Source organism: Protopterus annectens, chromosome 13.part0 (genome assembly GCF_019279795.1).
Source record: "Protopterus annectens isolate FY-2018-M chromosome 13.part0, PAN1.0, whole genome shotgun sequence".
NCBI lineage: Eukaryota > Metazoa > Chordata > Ceratodontiformes > Protopteridae > Protopterus > Protopterus annectens.
In genome coordinates this window covers 505440776-505463292 of record NC_056747.1, presented here as the reverse complement: position 1 = coordinate 505463292, position 22517 = coordinate 505440776, and the positions used below count along the sequence as shown (strand labels likewise).

Genomic DNA, 22517 nt, shown 5'->3' with positions numbered 1-22517 from the left:
GTCTGAAGCAATCTAATGTCAAAAGTGTGCATTTAGAGACAGGTTCTGTGAAACAAGAAAAAGAAAGGAAGGAGTAGGAGGGGGAGGGAGAGTGACCTAGTTTCTGGCATGGTCATTCTGAAGAGGGCATGTGACCCTTTTTAGGAAAAACGTCTTTCTTTTGGGGATTCTCATTTGTCCCCCCCCCCCACCGTCTCTTCTTATGTGCTTGTTAGGTGGCACCACTTGTTTGTTTGGTCTTTTGAAGGTAGCAGAGGATTTGGAAGGACGAAACCTGGGGACCTGAAAAAATTCTAGAAACCCCTTGCATTAATATACCCATTTAATTTTATTGTTTGAGGACGTGTGCAGTGTACAGCCCAAATAAAACTTCCTAATCTAGAGGGGAATTCAACATTTCTGACTTTAACCCATCAAAAAACTTTTCATTACATACCCATAGAAATCTTCTCAAGACTGTAGCTGATGCAGAAGCCCTGAAAACAGTATCAACACAATCATACACACTTTTTAAGGTATGTTTACAAAATTGAGACAGGTTAGAAACAAAACAATCTGATTCAAGCAAGTCCTACCTTCAGGAGGCTGGGAAGCTGAAAACTCTTTCAAATTATTGAGGCATTTCAGCATAAACTTCCACATATAGCTCTGGAAATTAAGAATTGTAATGGCTAAAGTAGAGGAAGAAAATAATCACTTGTCTGTCCAGTACTTTACCTTCTTTATTCACAGGAACTGTGTAAGGAGTGTTAAGGAACATGTTTGCAGTAGAAGCAATAGGACAGATAGATGCTTGATCTGCTCTAAGATGAGACAAGAGAGATTTATTAGTATGAAATCCTTTATACAGCTTATCTGCCTTTTTTGGTAATGATGACTAAGAATCAGAAATGTTGAAGGCAGTATTAAAAGCATTCTGCAGCTCTAGCAGTATGGGAGGAATGGGTGCAGTGTGGGCCACTTCTTGTTCTAATAAATCATAGTATTTCCCACTTCAGGGGGGGACATACACCTGCTCCCAAGAAAATACATCCTTTAGTCTAGACATTGTTTCAGAAAAGGATAAAGCCTCCACTTTCATAGTTTTAGGCTCACTGTCTAAAGAGTCAGGGTTTTGTTGAGGTATGAAACCCTCAGGTGACACAACCATGACTCTATTCATCTCAGAATTATCTAAAAGGACATCATAATTTGGAGTGGAGGAATAAGGAACAGAAAGAAGCACGTGGCATCCAGCATTGATAGTCTGCAACAAACTCTTCACTAAGGAAAGAACATCGTTTTTACACATAGAAACGATCTCTCTCTTGTCAGAATGATTAACTTTCTATTTCATTTTTTTTCTAAGAACATCCCTGGATAAATACTGGAAAGACAAAGGGATATCATTCTGAACAAGAAAAAAATGTTTTTTGCTCTCTAGATGGCAGGTTGGGAGATGCCAAATGGGGTCTCACCCTGGGATACAAATGAGATAGCTACCCCTCTGTTACTTGCATACAGTAAAAGTATATAAAAACAGAAGCTAACAAATTCAAAACATAGTATACTGGCTGTATTAAGCTGCTTCACAGCTTTTTTACATTCAACTCTAAGCTATAATATCACTAAAGTGTTTCTTATTATGAGTGAATAATGTTAATACACCTGGTTTAGAAATCAAGAACTATTTTTTTCATGCCACTTTTTTTAGCATGTGTGTGTCCCTGAACTCAGTTAAAACAAGTCTACTGCAGAATATTGTATAGGCCACAGCTGAATAAATGCCCCACAAATCAAATGACGAGCATTTCAATTTAATGAGTTGAACGATGTTCAAACACAAATGAAAACAAACACCATTACAAAACTTCATTCTTCTGCAAAAACCTCATCATCCTGTAGACCTTAACGTGAGGGGGGCTTCACCCCTCCCCTTCCATAATTATGTCTATTTATTAAAACAGATTCCAAAGTATTGGAGAAAAGGGAAACTTCTAGTTTTCTTTTGTTTCAGTTGTTAGCATAAAAGTGGAGATAGGAAGCAGGCAAAGCCTCACACCCTGGGTGTGTAAAGGAGGGCCTGACATCTGCAAAAATCCTGTTATCTACTTTTATACTGAATACTACAGTATACAGCTGTTAGTGGATTTTCTATTTGCTAAAAACAGTTTAATTTTTTTCAGTTGAGTCTGATTAATAAACAGAAAAGAATCAGTTAATTTCAATTCTATCAGTTGAAACAGATCCATGATGTGACATTAAAATCATCTTTGAACAAAGCCAAGTGCAGTCAAAGAAAACCTATTAAAAACTGCCAACACTTTTATGTACAGCTTTAGCAGTCTTAATACCCACTGCCCTTAGACTCACATTCAGAGCAACACTAAGACTGGCACTCAAGTTACTTACTTAAATTTACAACTGCCAATAAGCACACAGAGCAATAGCTGCTTTGATGACCAATAATAATGTAGTGATAGCATCCCAAAACTGAAAACTGATACATCACAAATGACAGCTACAATGGTAAAACAGCAGAACAAAGTCATTTTACATATGATAATTACCTGTAAAACACCTAGAATAACTATTTGTCAGGTTTTATATTTCCATTTGTATCTGCCAGCAGATATTATACTTGGTCTACTTGAAGTCACAGATGGAAACTCTGCAGTTCAAATGAATACACAGGTAGAGTTCTGCTCTTCCATTACCAGTCCTTTCTGCCTTTGCTGGTGTAATACTACAGCCCAGCCTCAGCCGGCCAGTAAAGACTGTGGGATGCAGCTTTCTCCTCTGTAAGTTTTATGAGGAAGGTGGTTCAGATACAAAGAGTAAAAGACTTTATGCCACAATGATTAGAGAAGACACACATACATATTACTGCTGTGCAGTTAGTGGCTGGAAGGAGGCCTTATACATAGGAAAATGCAAGTAAAAACAGTGCAACCCACACAGTGAGCAAAAATAAAAATACATCAACAGACACAGAGCTACCAAGCATGAGAACTGCATGGCTTCTCCCTGTCACACCTGCTGATTCTATGTCATTAACCTGATACAGGCCTGACAGTAAACCACATTTAAAATAGCATGATCTCTTTCTCTCTACAGTCCAGTCCTTACAGTGCGTTTAACCCTAAGAAACCAAGATTCATCATTCTTGAGGCAGTGTACTTCAGATGCCTTATTCTGTCAAAATACAAAACAAGTTAAACAAATAAATAAAGGTACTGCCATCACTCAATCTAGTCCAAAGCTGGAAGGTGAAATTTGTCTGACTCCTGGTAAGTATAGAGTTTTCTTTTTTTAGTTATTTTTTGTTTTGTACCCAGATACATACTGATATTTGTCTGATTTGTGCCACCAGGGGGCAGAAAATGATGCGACTCTGATGAAGTGGATTTACTGCTGCCCTCTTTCTGCAGCAGGTGAATGTCACTTGATATACATTTGTTCCCTCCATCAGAGGCCACATATACATTTCCCTTGTGTACTTCTGATGAAGGTCCATCTCTTTTTCTTTCTTTGTGTGACAGTTCTTTAAAAGGCTCCTCCCCCACAGAGTGACAGGAAAACTTTTCATTGTTTTCAAATCCATCTGACAAGTCTCGTGAAAGCATTCCTTTCCTTGTAGCATCTATCCAACTGCTTGGTTTCCATGCATCATCTCTCTCCTCTTTCTGTTTTTTCTTCTTTTTCTTCTTTTGAGCCTTCTCAGTTATCAGAAAATGTGTCATACCCTGTAATAAGTAAAGTTATATTATGAATATTACTTTTGAAAATTTCAAAACATAAATTAGCATTCTAAGTACATGTCATGTACGAAAATGAAAGCGATTAAAAAGATCTGCTTCTGACTTCTAAACACTATATAAAAGACAAATAAGACAGTACTGTATACTACAGTTTAAACGGTATGTCCACTGGGTGGAAATAAATTCAAATTTATATATGTGAGCTGAACTGTAACTGCCATATACAAAGTCCATTTAACAATCAGTTAGTTCAGGAAACGGTATACTAAATATCAGCTTACACTTACAAACTAACAGTACAGGCACGGTTTCCCCCCTAAATAATTATGCATTTGATCCACTTGAACCAACTCATTTGGAAGTAATGGGTTCCCCAAGCTTCATCCTTGGGATACAGTCGGGCTAGTCGGAATTAAATTCCTGTGTAACTCCTGAACTTGGCAGATATCTTAGAATATTAAGCCTGTCAGAAAATGTGGGCCTCCCTACACGTGGACAGGAACAACATCCCTGGAAACCAGAAGAGAGATGTATAGCTTTAGACTGTGCCCAGTGCTGGACAAAGGGAATCATTTAGAAAGATGGTTGAGGTAAGTGACATCCAAGCTACATTATTTCTAAACAAAGCAGGTTGTTCAACAGATAAATACAGAGCAGAAAGGGACACTGTGTAGTCATGAACAGAGTACTGCAAGATTACTCGGTGGAGTTCCACGTGTGTCAGTAGAAACAAGGAGGTATCTGTTGGCTGCAGCACTCAACAGTGAGACAATGGCTGATCTTCCCTGACAAAATGGTGACAACGCATAAACGTGGCAGATAACAGAAAAGATCCTCTAAGTATGGCAGCTACCAGAGGAGAAAATCCTTGAGGCAAAGTCAAAGAATGCAACAGTGCTGGTAGCACGTCCGCAGAACATGGACCTATATCCATAAAACGATGAAGTAGAGGTACCTGGAGTATTTCATTTGAGAAGCAGAAACATGGGAAAAAAGAAAGACCATGGTATGCAATGTACATGAATCCACTATATCTGCTCAATATACCAAACATCAGATCAAAGCAGTTCAGTCACATTAGCTTGTAAATAGCAGCTTGAATATACCAATTCTCAAAATGGATGTACTTGAGCTCACTACTTTATGAGTAAATGTGACAATTAAGGCTGCATTTTTTTTTGCAGATGGCAAGCTCCCCTTACACCTCTCCACACACACCTTTTGTAGCTCAGAGTGTAGGTGATGTGTCTTTATGAAGCATGTCAAGGACTGAGCGTGCACATATAAATACCAGGTATGTACTATTCCCAGTGCCATTTTGAAAGTGCAGCCAGACAGTGAGCATGTATGACTGCAGTAGTTTGCATACAAGTTACTTAAGTTAAAGTCAGTAAACTTCTAACGTGATGTGTTTGCATATAGTAAACCTGCTTGAACAGAACCCATGAAGAATCTTATATTGTGTCCAAAGTAGGAGAGTGACATGGTGTCAAAACCGAGATTGCAGAGAATAATATTCAGAGAAATGAGGTGCAGACTACACACTGGTTCAAAGTGTAATGTTATATCTACAGACAAATTTGCTAAAGTGAGAACTAATGAACAACTCAATGTGGCTAATAGTGCGAAACGTGTTGCTTGTGAAGGTGAAGAAATTCAAACTGAAGGCTCAGAGATGCTTTCATGCTGTTTGGCCAAGAACTGTTACAACTTGTCATTCTATGTAGTCCGAAGACCAGTACAGTCTTTACGGGGTCTCAAAGACAGTTTGAGAATGAATCTGCTTTCTTTTACCAAAAAAGTTCATCCATAAGTGCATCCCCTAGTTCCAATTTTTTGAAGCCATTTTTTCAGAGTATGCTGATGTTTTCGATGACAAGTTGTATTCCATGAAGTTAGGACCCAGAGGTCACTCCAGTGGTCAGACCAGCAAGAAGAGTTCCGACAGCTATGCAGGATAAAGTTAAGGCTTAGTTGGATAAAATGGTACAACAAGGTGTAATTTGTCCAGTTACAGAACCAAATGAATGGGTGTTGTCTACGGTAGCAGATCACAAGAAAGGCTCAGACAAAATAAGAACATGTATTCACCACCCAAGAGATTTGAACAAAGCATTGAAGAGACCATATCATCCAATGTGCACAGTCGAAGAGGTTGCAGCCCTAATACCGAATGACATTGTTTTTCTGTCTTGGATGCAAAAAGTTCATTTTGGCAAATGATGCTTGATCGTAAGTCCTCATTACTAACCACTTTTAGTACCCCATTTGGCAGATACAGATTCCTAAGGATGCCAGTGTGCAAATGAGCAAATTTTTTTGGGTTATCCTTGTGTCATAATAGTAGATGATTTATTAGTTGGTGGCAATGGTGAAGCAGAGCATGAGAGAAACCTAAAGAGAGTTCTAGACAGAGCATGTGAAGTAAATTTGAAGCTCAATACTCTGAAGTGCAAATTCAGACTACTGGTAGTTACATATGTAGGTCATCTATTTACTAGTACTGGCTTGAGACCAGACCCAACCAATCAAGCAGCTATTCTTGAGATGTCAGCACCAGACAATATTCAAGCTCTACAGCATTTCCTAGGCAAGGTCAACTATTCAGGCAAGTTTATACCAGACTTCAGTGAGTTGACAGCACCTTTAAGAGAGCTGACATGCAAAAATGTTGCATGGTCATGGTTAGAACAGCACCAGAAGGCATTTGAGGACCTTAAGCAGAAAACTCCCACCCCACCTACATTAAGATTCTATGATGTGAATAAACCAGTCATGCTTTCCTGTGATGCTTCAAAATTTGGTCTTGGCGCAGTTATACTTCAAGAGAGCAGACCAGTAGCATATACATCTAGAACGCTTACCCAAACTGAAATGAAGTATGCTCAAATTGAAAAAGAATTTTTGGCAATAGTATTTGTATGTTCCAAGTTTCATGATTATATTTATGGTCGAGCTATTCAGACGGAAAAGGACCACCAACCACTAGCTACAATTCTAAAGAAGTCTATGCATTCAGCTCCAGTGAGATTACAAAGAATGATGCTCAAATTGCAAAAGTACAACTTCAAAATGGTCTATACGAAAGGCTAACTGCACTATCTGGCTGATATCTTATCCAGATCACCCAGAAATACGATGGAACAGCTTGACATGGAGAATTTTGACTTTGACGTGATGGCAGTGCGTAATTTTTCTCCCACTAGGCTTCATGAGTTGAGAAATCACACTCACACTGATCCAATTTTGCAAAAGCTCAATCACTACATTAATGTTGGATGGCTGTCAAAGCAATCTAGTGTACCACCTGAAGTGCAAACCTATTTTTCTTACAGAGATGAAATGTTGATGGAAGATGGCATTATTTTCAAAGGTCCTAAAACTGTTGCTCCTGCTTCCATACAACAAGAATATATACATATTTTGCATTGTGGTCACCCAGATTCTACATCCACTAAGAGAAAAGTGAGAGAATTAGTATTTTGGCCTTCATTACTGAAAGACATTGACAAAGTACTTTCTTCTTGTTCAGTATGCAGTAGTGCTAGACCGCATTTGCAAGGAGAACCACTTCAGCTAAGTCAAGTTCCTGAACTACCTTAGTCAACAGTAGCCACCGATATCTTCAAGTGGGACAATCAACACTACTTAGTACTGGTAGAATTATTTGAATTGGTTTGAGACTGACTTATTACCTAACCTAACATCCACTACTGTTATTACTAAGTTGAAACATCATTTCTCAGTCCATGGTAGTACACACAAAGTTATTTCTGACAATCGTACTCAACTTGTTAGCTGTTTCAGAAATTTGCAAGAGAATGGGACTTTGTATATGTTACTGGCAGTCCTAAATAGCCACAGTCAAAGGGGCTAACTGAACGTGCAGTGCAGAGTGCAAAACAATTACTTGAAAGGTCGAAGTGTGACAATACTGATGTCTTTTTCAATTTACTTAATCTCAGAAATATACCCAGTGACAATATTCTTGGCTCACCTGCTCAAAGACTTCTATCCAGGCAAACCAGAATAACGCTACCTATTAGTTCCAGTTTATTGAGGCCTAAAGCTAAGAACAATAGAACCATCAATGCTCAATTATTCAAGAAGCATTCTATCCAGAAGTCCAGTTATGCTAAATCAAGCAGATTTCTTTGTCCATTGAAGGAAGGAGAGACAGTGAGAATACAAACGACAAAAGGTTTTGGCCGGATTGGTCAAGTTACAGATATATATGCAGAGCCGAGATCCTACCTTGTAGAATCTGAGGGTGTGGAGTATAGGAGAAATTGCAGGCATCTTCTTCCTGTACCAAAATCATCATTGCAGCATTGTTCCTGTGATACAGACTCTAGATCACAGAGCGAACAAAACGTTGTTCCCATCCCAGAGTATGTTTCAACCTCTAACTCCATTCCTGAAGATGTTCCAAATACTTCCAAGGTTGAACATTCTGTAGAGGCAGCTCCAGTTGCTAAACCCAATTCCCAGTTTTATTTCACACAGTATGGTCGAATATCCAGGACCAGTGTGAAATACGCAGCAAAGTGGACTTAACTGTACATATGTACCTATTCTTGTATAAATGCATGACAAAGAGCTACTTGTGATATCTGCATGCCAAACAGACTCATAACATTGCATGATCTATTTCTCAAAAAGGGAGGATGTGGATCAGAGTAGGTGATGTGTCCTTAAGAAGCATATCAAGGACGGAGAGTACACATATAAATACCAGCCATGTACTATTCCCAGTGCCATTTTGAGAGTGCAGCCAGAGAGTGAGCAGGTATGATTGCAGTAGTTAGTTTGTATATAAATGACTTAAATTAAAGTCAGTGAACTTCCATTGTGATGTGTTTGTGTATAATAAAGCTGCTTGAACTGAACCCACGAAGACTCTTCTGTTGTGTCCAAACTAGAAGAGTGACACCTTTGTACTTCTGGCCTCCAAATTTTGTCACAAGTCATGTATTTACAATCTTACTCTAATTAGAAGTAGACAATAAAATATGAGGAAATTACATATCTAGCTGTACCGCTTGAGCAGATGAAATTCAAGCTTGGGTGAACTGAACAAGTGAAGGTAAGGTGGTGCACAGTGATGACAAGGATCAAATGGTGAACACAAGAAAGTTGAGAGGTAATGAAAAAAGCAGGCGGGAACATCAGTGTTGGTGGGAAGGTGACTGCTGACCCAGGAGGTGGGATCTTGAGGAGATCAGGTTATCAACCCCAGGTCTGGTGCAGTGGACGTGAGGGCTACAGAGGAAAAGGGGAAGAAAAAGAGTGGTGAATGAGTATAGGGGCCAAGAGAAGAGTGATGGAGGTATTCAGGCCCCACATAGGAGCACTTCAGTTCACCGAGTTGCATCAGAACAAGATACAGAAGTCCAAGGTAAAGAAAGGAGGAGGTGCAAGGCCAGTATCATTATGCACTGATTCTAGCCATATGATTATGTTTTTGCTGAGGGATAGAGAAGAAAGAAAGAAGCCAACAGGCAGATGAGAAAATGAAGGAAGATGAAATGAAAAGAGGAACAAGACTGGCTGGGAGAAATGAAGCAGATGGATAACCTTCAGTAAGAACCAGATACTGGCCTTACAGCGACTGAAGGCAGGAGTGTGCGCAGTTATTTGATATTTGTATGGAAATGAGGAAGAGAAGGAAAGGAGAATAAATTGGGCACTGGCTTTAGGACAACCAAAAGTATGACAGAAAGGACTTGCAAGTGTATGTTCCAGTCAGAGCTTTTATATTTTGTGAGCAACAGTAGCTTGTCAATAATTAAGGCTGACAGCTGAACAAAAACTGTGTGATGTTCTCTGCAAGAAGATATGGGTACTTAAGATGCAAAATGAAAAGACCAGCAAGGGGGAGAAACAGAATGCCACGAGTGAAAAATTGATTTGAATTCAGTAATGTGAAAAGTAGTGGTGTCGATAATCATAATGGCAGCAATATATTGCATGCTAATGTATATTTTTCTTTTTATCATAAGTTCACTCATGATCTCACTGGGCCATTCTTTACCCATCACAACAGACCAGCATCCAAGTAGAGATCAGGGTTTTCTGTGTGTTACATACCTCTCTCACAGCAGCCATTGTCAACATAACTCCCACAATGCAGGCTTCATTCAGCCTGTGTCCTTCTGCAAAAGCTCCATGCCTGCAACATTGTACATGTGCTGCATACCTCTCAACTTCTTTACTCAAGAATTCTGAACAAAGCCAAAAATAACAGAAGGTTAAAGGACCACAGTCAGGGACAATATTACTCTAATTCACTTAAAGACTTAATAGGATAATGGGTTTTGCATCAGAATGCATTTGCTGAACAATAAAAAGTATGAAACTCTTAATGTCTGTCATTACTTACTGCCAGTAATTTACTAAAAAATTAAAATTGTTAAGGGGACAGGACAAAAAAATGAGATAAAATTAGGGACATTCTGACAAACTCCAGACAGTTGAGCGATATGGTATGCTACTCGGTTGGCAATCACTCCCAGGCTTTATGCTGCACATGTGAGATGTGTAAGTCAATACATGCTTGCTCACTCCTAACCTCCTCCATCAACTCCTCCAGTGGAGTCCTAATTGATCCCCAGTTGTGACAGTCATATTCAAATTGTCATCCTATGGAACGTGTAAGAAATGGTGTAAAAAATGATGCAAGGTGGCTAAGTAGTAAAAACTGAACTTAACATAAAAAGGCTAGTTTATTTTACAATTAGAGCAATGGCAGAACTGTGAATGTGATAGGGTCAGCTTGAGGGGCATAAAACAACAGTCACTAAGAGAAGAAATTGGATAAGTAAAGGAAGTGCAGGGAGCAAGTAACTGCAAGACTTTGCAGGCCAGGGGAAATAAGGTGAAGGGCTAAGGGTGACTGGCTAGCTGGAGATTTAGTCAGACAAATGCAAAAGTGTACAGAAGAGGACAGAGAAGGGGTCAGATTATAGGGGTGATGAGCAGGTAGGAATATTACAGGACTGAGGCAGGAGAAGAGTGAGAAAAAATAACAGGGAAACATGAGTTATAAGAGAGTGATTGAGGAAGGAGGGAAGAGTGTGATGTATGAAAGTAAATGATAAAAATAATTTTTTGATGAGAGGTCAGCAACATCAAATTATATGCTTTGGAATTTATGCACCTTCTGTTTCCTTAGATCTGACCGAATCCTCTCTGCAGAGGATCTCTTCTCTGTCAGAAACAATGCAGGTTTAGCTCCTCCAAATGTGCTGACTCAGAGAAAAAAAAGAGACACAGACATGTTTGTTGTTTTGCTGCTCTCTGTTTTCAAATTGAAAGCATAATAGCAGAAGTGTGACCATGGCAGACAAAGCTCAGCAGCTGTGCAAGTAAAATACAATAAAAGTGAAAAACATTTCTGTTATATATAATGTATCATCGTAACAAGTTCACAGATTAAGTCACTGATGCTTGACTAATGGCAACTGCCAAATCAAAACGAAGAATCAAAACAGAAATATCAAAGGCAACTGTGAAAAACACCAACACAGTAGGAAAAACAGTTTGTTAAGCGCTTTCATCCGCCAAATGGCTGGACGTCCTCAGAATACAAACCGGACACTGAACAAGCATATAAATACCCGCCCAATTGAAGTCAATAGCACCAAGTAATGAATTCATTGAATAATTGATTCTTGATGCAGAAAGGCAATATTAAAGTGAAATACCCAATGCTTATAAACAAATACAAAAATGAAAACATACACAATATATAACCTATACATGTTAAATATTCTTGTAAACCATAAAAAAAATACATAAATGTATATATGTAATAAATTGAAAATATAAAGCTCCTAAATGACATATAAAAAAACATAGACATAAAATAACAAATCTATAAAAATATATGTGTTTAAAAATTATTTAAATGGCAAACATAGATTTAAGCTTGAGGAGACTAGCAATGGAAATGACATCATTAAGACCTGGAGAACATGCAGCATTACACCTAAGCTGCCATCTAAGCTCCAGGAATTCAAGAAATATATCACTGGGACCACCTCTAGGGTCAACATCAACATTATCTAAAACAGAAAATTTAAATGAATGCAAAGGAAAACCCTTTATATGTCTATAAAGGGCATTTCGCTCATCCTTTTTACTAATAATGCTGATAAATCCTTTACCTAAACTGTCTGATGGTTTTGCCAATGTAAAAACAAGTACACTGTTGACACAAAACAACATAAACAATGCTCTTACTATCACAACTGAATCTCTTCTTGTGCTTGATTTTGCCATAACCATGTACAAAGCATTCAGTACCATCAAGAATAAATTTACACTGAGAACAGTGACCGAATTTATTTACTCTACCTGTATATGAACTGGACACGATTCTTTCAATCATGGTTTTAAAACAGGTATCTTTTTGATAAACCACCAACGGTCTTTCTCCAAGTTTGTTAGAAATATTCCCATCACATCTGAAAATCTCCCAAAATTTATTAATGATGCACTTGATTTCCCTGTATTGTAAATTAAATGTCAAAATCAAGGCCTTACCATAAGACAAGTTGGTCGATACCAAACTAGAATCAACAGGATTAACAACTTGAACAAGGGACTTGCCAAGAAGAGGGGTATAAAACCCAAATGATCTCTTCACTGTAACTTCAGTAAAGATTTCTGTTAAAAAATCCTCAGGATAACCTCTCCTCAAAAACATATCAAATAACTTAATGCATTCCTCAAGAAATAAACTTTCTTGACTAACCATCCTGGCCAATCTAACACAATGACCTTTTAACAATGGCCTTCTTTTGATGGATACGATGCCAACTCTGGAAATGGAAGTAAGAATTTGAAAAAGTCGGTTTCCTGTATAATGTGGAATCAAAGTTACCTGATTCCCTGTTCTTAGAAAGAGTGACATCCAAAAAATTGACCTGTGTGGCATTAACTGACATTGTAAACCTTAAAAAATCGGTAGAAGAATTGATGAATTCAAAAAAAGCTTCAAGTCTTTCCTTAGTGTCAACCCAAAAAATAATGATGTCATCAATAAAGCATTTATATAAACGCCAACTATCTTTGAAATCAGAAGAAAAAATAAAATTAGTTTCCCAAAAGGCCATAACTATGTTGGCGAATACAGGTGCACAAGCAGCACCCATGGCAACACCCTGGATTTGCTTGAATAAATGGCCCTCAAAACTAATGAAATTATTTTGCAAAACTAAATCTATGAGACTACTGATAACCAAACTTTTGTCATGTCCAAGAACAGGCACTAAATATTAAAAAAAAACATTCAATGCCAGTATCATGTGGGATGCTAGAATATAAATCTTTAACATCAATGCATACAAAACGAATATCTTCTCTATATAAACTGTCATTGACATTAGAAAAAAATCCCACAAATCCTTTAACAAAGCAGGATAATTATTAAACACACTCTTGGTCTCCTGATCGATATATTTAGCAAAAAAGTTGCATTTGATACTAATGGCAACTGCAGTTAGTTACAGAGTGCACTGCAGTATATTTGAACAAAGGTAACTATTTTTACTTCAATCCAGTTTTAATACAGTACTCTGGCATGGAGTACTTTGCATTTTTTGAGTTCTAGAGTTTCTTGTTGGTGTTTCATTTCAGATGGCTTTTGATGATTATTATGTTATTCAGACAATGAGGTAAATGACAATCAGATTTTTCAAGATGTTTATCTTGATCCAATTTTATTTATGATGATGTTCAAATAAAGAGTCATTAACATGGCCCACCTCATAAGTAAGGGTATCTCATCCAGGGACAAGGAGGTCCTAACATCCCTGTATTCTTCTCTTATAAGGTTAATTATTGAGTACAATGCCCCATTTGGCATGTACCTGGCAAAGCACATGCAGCAGCTGGAGAAACCACAGAGGTTCCTCACCAGGAGAATCCAGGGCCTCAAACATCTACCTTACACAGATAGGCTAAAAGCATTGTCCCTCTACACAGTTTCATACAGACTCCTCAGAGCTGACCTCTGTCTGGTATACAAAGCAATCTCAGACCCCGCCTTGATGGGACTTCTGCATATCCGCAAGTCAAGTTCCACTGCAGTAATCCACACATGCAACCTCAACCTGGTCTGTGACATCAATAGGACTTGTTGGCGGGACAGATCTGTGTCTCAGAGACTCTGCCATCTCTGCAATAGACTCCCTTTCCATGACAAGCTGAGTACCTCATTATTCCTTTTTAAGCGCAACCTGGATAACTGGATGGGAAACAAAAAATACACTCCTGGGATTCCACCTGGGTCCTTCCTGGACAGGGGCTTTGGGTGCGGACTTGTCTAATCATGGGCTAAACTCTTGGCTAGGCTTATAAGGGACTCAGGGCCAATAGCCTAGTAACTTCCTATGATCCTATGAAAATGTAAGGTAACAATACCAATGACTTGAGGTAAATGGTGAGGTGCAGAACTGAGTTAGCTTTCTGCAAAATCATAGCCACCTAATCTGGAGGACTAAACTGTAGAGTTGTGCATATATTCTTTTGTGACATATTAAATAATCTGGGCTGCCTAATTATCTGCACTGCTGACATTTTCTGTTGTTAGTTGCCGGCTGCTTGCAGGTAAACCTGTTTTATTTGTGTGCTTTGGCAGCCTGCTGGCCTGAGGGACTGTGTGGCTTGAGTATCAATTTGCCTGTTGTTGGCCCACTGCCTGTAAAATGTTAAAGGATGTCTTCCTTTTTTCAGCTGACTTGTACCATCTGGTAGATTACTGGGATCCTTTGTCATCATGTGATTTTTGTTTTCTCCCCAAATTGTTTATGGTTTTAACAGAAGACTACTGTATCCTTCTGCTGATAGATTTAACATCTGTGGAATCTGGGACAGTGTTAATCTCTGAAGAATCTTGGATTTAATGTCATCTGTTTAGAGTTGTTATATATGGTTTCCTTCTTAAATATCTTAGAAGCATTTTTAGCATAATGATACTTTGGGAATTATTATGAGGTCTGATTTAATGTTATTTACACTTCTGCTTTTTTTTTTTTTTTTTTTTTTTTTGCAGCTTAATCATCAAGGCTGATGGCAACAGATACTTGTGATTTCAGGGTATGCTTAGCAATATGGGTAATTGATGCTAATGCAAATTGTTGATTTTAGCTGACTACCTTAACAGATAATTTTTTGGGGGGAGGGTGTTATTTCACCCAGTAATGTTTTATATTTCTTGCTTTATGTAGATAGTTTTATCTGTGCATTATTTATTATTTAGTGAGGCTACAGGTTTTGTCATGGAGCTCTTCTACCCTAGGGACTTCCTTTACATGGTGTGCCCTTTTGCCTCTTTACTTGTTGATTTCTCTGTCTCTTATTTGTATGTGATTGGGGTGGTGTAGAGTCAGAGGTCTAGAGTTGGAAAAATCTTTCTTGTGTATATGGACTGGAGGGGTTCTGAGTGGTCAGGATGACACACCACCATCTAGGGTGAAACATCATAACTCTGTCTTGTAATGGTACTCAGGCACTGGATTTTCATATCTGATCAATAAACGAGGCCTGTCCCCTGGGATGCTGTCTGGGGATGTACTGTGTAATTTCATGTTGATTGGGAACAAGCCTGGTATTGTATTAGACTTGTTTCACATGGCCAACCCAGCATTCATCACAGAGACTGGACTGATTACTGCCTACAGCCTTGGCTTTGTGTCGAGTCCCACTTGGTCACTCTGTTATGCATAGTCCTAAGCACAGAAATGCAAGGGAGGTAGTGGCCCTTAGTTATTCAATGAGCATGGAGTTGAAAAGGGCAGAGGCTGGGAGCTCTAACTCTTTTGAATAAGTACCGAGTGCAGGACTGAATTGCAGATACCGCTTTGTTTGTACATATCACCACCACCACTTTACCTTGTTGTGTTTCTGCAAAGTTCTCAGATCTCATCAGTCTAGTTCATGAGTCCCCTAGATGGCTGACCCTATGCTATTCTGAAGCGTGTTTGATGACGAGACTTGGGAGTCAGCCATGGATAGAGCTTCTAGAGTTATTAGAAAATGTTTTATTAAGGTGATTTCCACTGCTGCTCGTAAGTTTTGATATTCACAAAACTTAGTCGTCTAATTTGGCCTTGAAATCAGGGACTTGCTGGTAAGGTCTGCTTCCTGGCTGGACTATTTCCTCTTTCACTTTAGACTCAGCTTTGCAGTGGATCCAGCCTCTTGAAATTGAGCTGGTCAAATGCAAGGACGTATGGGCTATAAATTCAGACATCCTTAGCTCAATTCTGTAACAGATTGTGCAGAGTGACCCATGATGATTAAGATACATTGGTGACGGTTCAATAATCCAGCTGCTGCTGGTGGTCTGAATCAGGTCACCTTATTGAGTGTACATCCTGGAGCTACAGTACAACCACACCTCTCAACTGTTCAGAATTATGCAGAATGTACAGATTTTTTGCCCAAATTTGTGGTCTTTTTCCTTGTAAAATCTGTGTTTTCCTTGCAAATCACTGAGTTAAAGTCAATAAATAATGACAGACATTTGTATTTCAGACTTAATATCCTTGAGAAAATGCATGCTAATGAACAACCTGTTATTCTATCAGCTTTATAAGTTAATTTAAATTCTGCTTAAATATTTCAAATTGCACTTGACCTGTGTGGTGATATGTTTTTTTCCCACTTTTTGTCCACAGTTTAGACAAAAAAGTTATCTATTTGCACTTGTTTTTGTTTATTCTGGGATACTATTGCAGCTTCATTTGCAGTTGTGTGAAGACTGTGTATTACTGTAAGATTTTAGCATTGCTCTTATACTGCACTTCTGTTTCTACAAGTAGTATTTAGTCATTTATTACAGCATTACTGGTAAATTTCTGCACAGCTTGGTGCCTTAGTCTGGTAGGATTGCAGTAGTAGCAGTATTGTGAATTCTGCTCCAGAATTTGTGCTTCAGTACCTTTTGCAGCTGTATATACCTGCTTAAAATTGTAAGTGCATTTTTACTTTGTTACTTTCTTTTCTCCCAGTTTGTTGAGTCTGCCCTTCCCTCACTCAGACATTAAGCTTACGTTTCTAAAATTATAAACATACGACTAGAGCTCCACTTTTAATTTTTCTCAACCCTCTCATCCTTCTTTTGTTGCAATTTAAAAATGATGTGCCTCTGGCTTCTGCCCCTTATGATAATCTCACTTCCCAAAGTCCCTCCACCCCCTCTTTCACTGCTATTGTCTGTTGTGTAATCTATTTCAGTACTTTCCCACCCATTGTTTTCCACATATCCAAAATAGTAAATTCCCACCCAATAAACCAGTATTGTCCTTGAATAAACCTTCCTTACTACAAATTGTCTCCAGGACATTAAACAGTATTACTACCAAATCTAATTAAAACACAACTGATGGGGGTAGACCGAAATATGGTTTCCTCATTAAATGGTCAAGGAATTCCCAATGTAGTACATCAGTTGAGTGTTCATACAATCCAATCTGCTGTCAACAGTAGAACAGACGGTGTATCTGAGGTTTGTGCTACGAAGAGTGATCCTGATGCAAAGTATGTAGCACATGTAGCCAGACCAACAGTGCAGGCTACTGGTAAAGATTATTAAAGATGCTTGGCATTTTTTGAATGAAATGCACCAGTTTCAATCTGAACAGGATGCTGGTTTTTTTTTTGGTTAATGATGTGAAAGATTTGTTCTTGGTAATCCCATATCAGGAAGGTTTGCAATAGTTCCATGAGGCTTTGACAAGTGGCACTAATTTTCCTTTGAGTAATATTCATTTTGTTGTCGAACCCATGGAAATTGTGTTGACTAATAACTTTGTATTTTTTGAGTCTGAATATTTTAAACAAATTAAGGGTGTGGCTTGGGGATATCAGCAGCCCCAGTTTTCACTAACATTATTTTATGTTGGTGGGTGAAAAACTTTGTATTCTCCTCCACTTTTGCTAGCAACATCAAGATTTATTTGTGGTATTGGATGACATTTTTATTTTAGGGGTGGGTAATTCTCATAAAACCGAAGAATATTTGAAGTGTAGTAATGGTACCACCTAATTTTTGGTTTTCAAAGGACAGTCCAATGAAACAGAAATTAACTTTTTGATGATATAATTATTAACGACATTGAAAGAAAATGTTTTTCTTCAAAAATATACAAAAAGAGACCTACTGTAACAGCTTGTTACATTCTGATAGTTATCATTCTTTGTAGCAGAAGAGAAATTTGTCAAAACTCAATTTATCAGACTGTCATGTTTGATTTCTGATATGTTAAATTTGCAGAAGTAGTAAATAATTTAAGTAGGATGTTTCAGGAAAGGCACTCTCTCTTAAATTTTACTCAGGGATTAGAGGAAGAGGTTATTAAGCCAAGACCCTTCCGTTATTGGCCTGTTTTAAAACATGGTTTTGAAGTCCCGGAGGACAGATTAAATATGGCTGTCCTGGTTGCTAAAGGGGAGAGTGAACACCAAGGCTGCCAAAATTAACTCTTTCCCTAGGGCATTGGTGTGTGGTTTTAGTAGTGCTATTAAGGATGTTAAATGTATTTTATTGAGGAATTGGTCTAGTTTTATTACACCCCATGGTTTGGACAAGACTTTGGGTAAAAGTCCCACTTTGGTATTCAAAACTAGGATAAATCTGAAGAACAAATTTGAGTATGATTTTCATACCAAATGGAAAGATAATATGGCTGCAAAAGGAATGTCCAAATATGGAGCATGCAGCCAATGTAGGTATATTCTTGAAGGCATTAATTTTGTTATAGGCACTTTCCCAAAATCAGTCTATCCGAATGGGATGTATAATTTTAACACTAGGGGAGTGATCTATTTGGCACAGTGTAGTATTTGTCCAGCGTTTTACATGGGTAAAACTGTGAAGGCTTTAAAACATTAGAAATTACCAACATATACATATGCCATTAAGAAAATGGATCATAGAAAGTTACTAGGCTATTGGCCCAGAGGCCCTTACAAGCCTAGCCAATAATTTAGCCCATGTTCCAACAAGTCAGCACCCTATGCCACTGTCCAGCAGGGACACAAGTGAAATCCCAAGAGTGTATTTTCTGTTCCCCATCCAGTTATCCAGGTTGCGCTTAAAAAGGGTTAATGAGGCACTCTGCTTGATGTGGAGAGGGAGTCTATTCCACAAAAGAATGAGTCTCTGGGACACAAACTGTCTCACCATCAGGTCATATTGATGTCACAGACCAGGTTGAGGTCATGTGTGTGGGTTACTCGAGTGGAGCTTAACTTGCGGATATGCAGCAGTCCCATCAAGGCGGGACCTGAGACTGCTTTATATGCCAGACAGAGGTCATCTCTGAGGAATCTATAGGAGATTGAGTAGAGGGACAGGGCCTTTAGCCTATCTGTGTAGGGTAGATGTTTGAGGCCCTGGATTCTCCTGGTGAGGATCCTTGTAAGGAAATTTGTTTTAAGACCCCTACACTTACATTCTGTGTCCTTCCTGATACAGCTCTAGTTCACAGATGCTTACTAACCTATTTTTATATGAGGATCTCAAAAAGCCTTGAATTCCACTCCTGTGGTAATGATTCCTTTTAGTCAGAATATAAATAACACAGAGGTGGGCAGAACAGAGATATGTTACATGTTGCCCCTTTCAATATGAGACATGGATGCTAAATCGAATTTAATTTATGGTTTCCCATCCAGTCAACTAAATTTCATTGGAATATAGTAAGACAATTACTTTGCTTTATGTGGAATGGAAGACAGTTCCACAGGAGTGCTGTTCTGTGTGATAAATATCTATTCCTCCAGCATGTCCTGTTCATGTTGCAAGAGAGAATGAGCTCTCACTGATTGGGTGTTTACACTACCATTAGACTTGCAGAATATGTAATAGGTATTACAGGATTGGGTCTTTTGAGGCTCTATACACAAGGCTTATTTGAAAGAGTTGCTATAGCCCTAAGGTCCTGCTTGATACATCAGATCACCAGTTAAAGGCTGCTGGCTGTTTCAGAGACTCAGAGTAATACCTCTGGCATGATCGCTGTCTCTTGGTTATCTTGCTGTGGTACTTTGAAATCAACTGCTTATCATAACTTGGATCAGCAAGCTTCAGTCTTTCTTTAGGAGGTCTCAATCTTACCACCTGCCTAGGAAAGTCTACTGTGATCTTGTAAGGGTCCCCACTCTTTCTGCAATATTTAAAATTTTTAAATTAGATGTTATATACAACTTAAACAGGCATTTTAAAAGCGTCTGCCAGTCTGATTATTTCAATAAATAGTGCAGTCTACTCAAACTTATTTTTTTATGTACAATGCCTAGGTTTAGGCTTTTAATATTTGAACATTTTTTATTTTTATATAATCTTTGCTGACTGAGTTAATTCCAGTAGGCTAAGATGCCTCTTTTCAGGGGAGACCCAAGGTGGTATTTATACTACTAGGGGAAATCTGGCCAGGGCATTAGGGAAATTCTCCTTCTCTTTGGAGCTGTTAGATGGTAGTGGATGTCTCCACAGCAGTAAGAAAGAGGCCTAATGAAAGCAGCAGAATGAAGGAGGAGAGAAAATCTATGGAGAGTTTGGAGGTGGAAAGTGAAACTATGGAGAAACATTTGTTTGATATGGAGCTTCAGAATATTTTATTTATTTATTGCATTTGTTTACCAGGAAAGTCCACTGGGCCTAAAAGAGCCCATTTTCAGTGGCGGCCCAGGGAGAAAAGCTCCGACAAGAACATAGATACAGAAAATATTAAACATTAATTGGTACAAAAGTAGATACAGTGTTACTCATAGTGATTATAGTAATATATACAGAATATAAACATAAAAGCAGGAATTTTGTTGGTTGCCAGATGAATTCACCCAGAGAGGTATAAATAGAGATATATTAATCAGCATTATTGTACCAGTATCAACAAGTGACAAAAAAATAATAATTATGGAGAAATATCATCAATCAGCAGTAGCAAAAAGGAGCTTAGATATAAACAAAGATTCCTGTGTGGTGGATGTTACAAATGAGCAGCGTTGAGCTGTCTCCTTGGAGAAAAAAAGTGAGTCTGTGGAAGTAAAATAGATAGCAGAACTGGCATCAGGAGGGCATACAAATGATGGTTTCTTAAAAATATTCGTGCAGGATGATCAAAGGGACAGTTCTGCTGTTACATGAGCTGAAATAGCTGATAACTTTTTCAGAAGTGTGGAGGTTGCAGAAAAGCAGGGCAGCTGTGGTGGTGCAGCGGTTAGCATTGCCACCTCACTGCAAGAGGTTCCCCGGTTCAATCCTTGGCTGGGGTGCCTTCTGTGTGGAGTCTGCATGTCCTCCCTGTGGTCTTGTGGGTTTCCTCCAGGTGCTCCGGTTTCCTCCCACATCCCAAAGACATGCTGTAGGTGGATTGGACACACTAAATTGGCCCTAGGAGTGAGTGATTGCTTGTGTGTGCCTTCTGTGGAAGGTTGGGTGCCTGGGTGTCAACTCGACACCGTAAAACTCCACTGCCAATCATGAGCAGATAGGAGATCCACTGTGGCGACCCCTAACAGGGAAAAAGCTGAAAGAAGAAGGAGGTTGCAGAAAAGCAACCAAGTGAAGGGGCAACAGAGAATACAGCAGTAAAACCTTACACAGTAGTGACAAAGTAAAACAGGAAAGCAGCAACAAACTAAGAAGGGGACTGGTTTTGTGGCAGCAGATAATGGCGTTACTAAAACATTTGCATCAGTCACAGCAAGCAAGAAAGAAAGGCAGCAATAAACTGTAAGTAAAACTGCTTTTAAAAAGAGAAGACCAACTGTGAGAATAAGAACAAAAAATGACACTGCAGTAGACAGATATTATATGTATGGGAAAATTTGATAACTGTTCTGGGTTTTAAAGTTCAAGAAATTCAGTCTTTTATACAGATTGGGACAGTGATTTTTTGCGACTTAACATTTGACACTGATGAGAGGTACAACTGCAGACTGCTAAAGCGAAATAAGGGAGTACCTGGATAATATGCATGAGTTTAGAAAGACTGCTGTTAAGCAACTGCATCATTTCTGTTGCATTAATACTGCTTGTTTATAGCCTGTCTAAATTGTTAAATGTTATTCTAATCTCTTAGTTTTGGTTTAAGCACTGGGCTTTAGGCCCACCCCTTAGCTCGCCCTGGCCTTTCTTCCTCAGATTCTGAGAAATGTGGATAGACAATTTCCTACAGTTTCACCTGCCAGTCTGGCTGATATGGGCATCCTCAGACAGTGTAGCAACTGTCTCATGTACATGGACAACCATCTACTACCACCACCTAGAAACACAATTTGTGAGAGATGGAATTACATTAGGAACCTAGAGTTCATGCTCTCTCCCCCTCAAGCCAGTATATCTGGCATGGAAAAGGTTGTCAACACAATCACTACACCTCAATCACCACCCACACCTAGACAACACAAATCCACATATGCAGAGGTCCTCCACATAAACATACCCAAACAAAGGAGACCTCCGTGGCAAAAACACACGTGATCTCCACAGCCCTCCACATCACATACCATGCAGAGTTCACATGCCTGTGTCTCACAGCAACTAAGGCTTCACCATAAACTCAACATATTAGTTATAGGAGACTCCATTGAGAGACACACAAATGTGCCTCTCACCAGCCTGGATAAGGAGAAAGTCATGGTTAGTTGTCTGTCAGGTACCAGAATCTGCCATATCACATATGCACTCAAGTCTCTCAACAAAAGGTACTGTTATGACTCTGTCACAGTCCATGTTGGTGTGAATGAAGTGAGACATAC

At 38.8% G+C, this 22517-nt stretch overlaps 1 protein-coding gene across 9 annotated transcripts in view; it reads right to left on the bottom strand.

Moving 5' to 3' along the window:
• Positions 1-1775: 1775 nt before the first annotated feature.
• Positions 1776-22517, bottom strand: part of LOC122787415 — a 678631-nt gene continuing 657889 nt past the window's right edge. For all 9 annotated transcript variants that reach the window (XM_044054125.1, XM_044054129.1, XM_044054127.1 and 6 more), the window contains one exon: positions 1776-3725. In XM_044054125.1, coding sequence (XP_043910060.1) covers positions 3231-3725 — 495 coding nt within the window. In that variant the 3' untranslated portion in view covers positions 1776-3230. The remainder of the gene's footprint in view (positions 3726-22517) is intronic.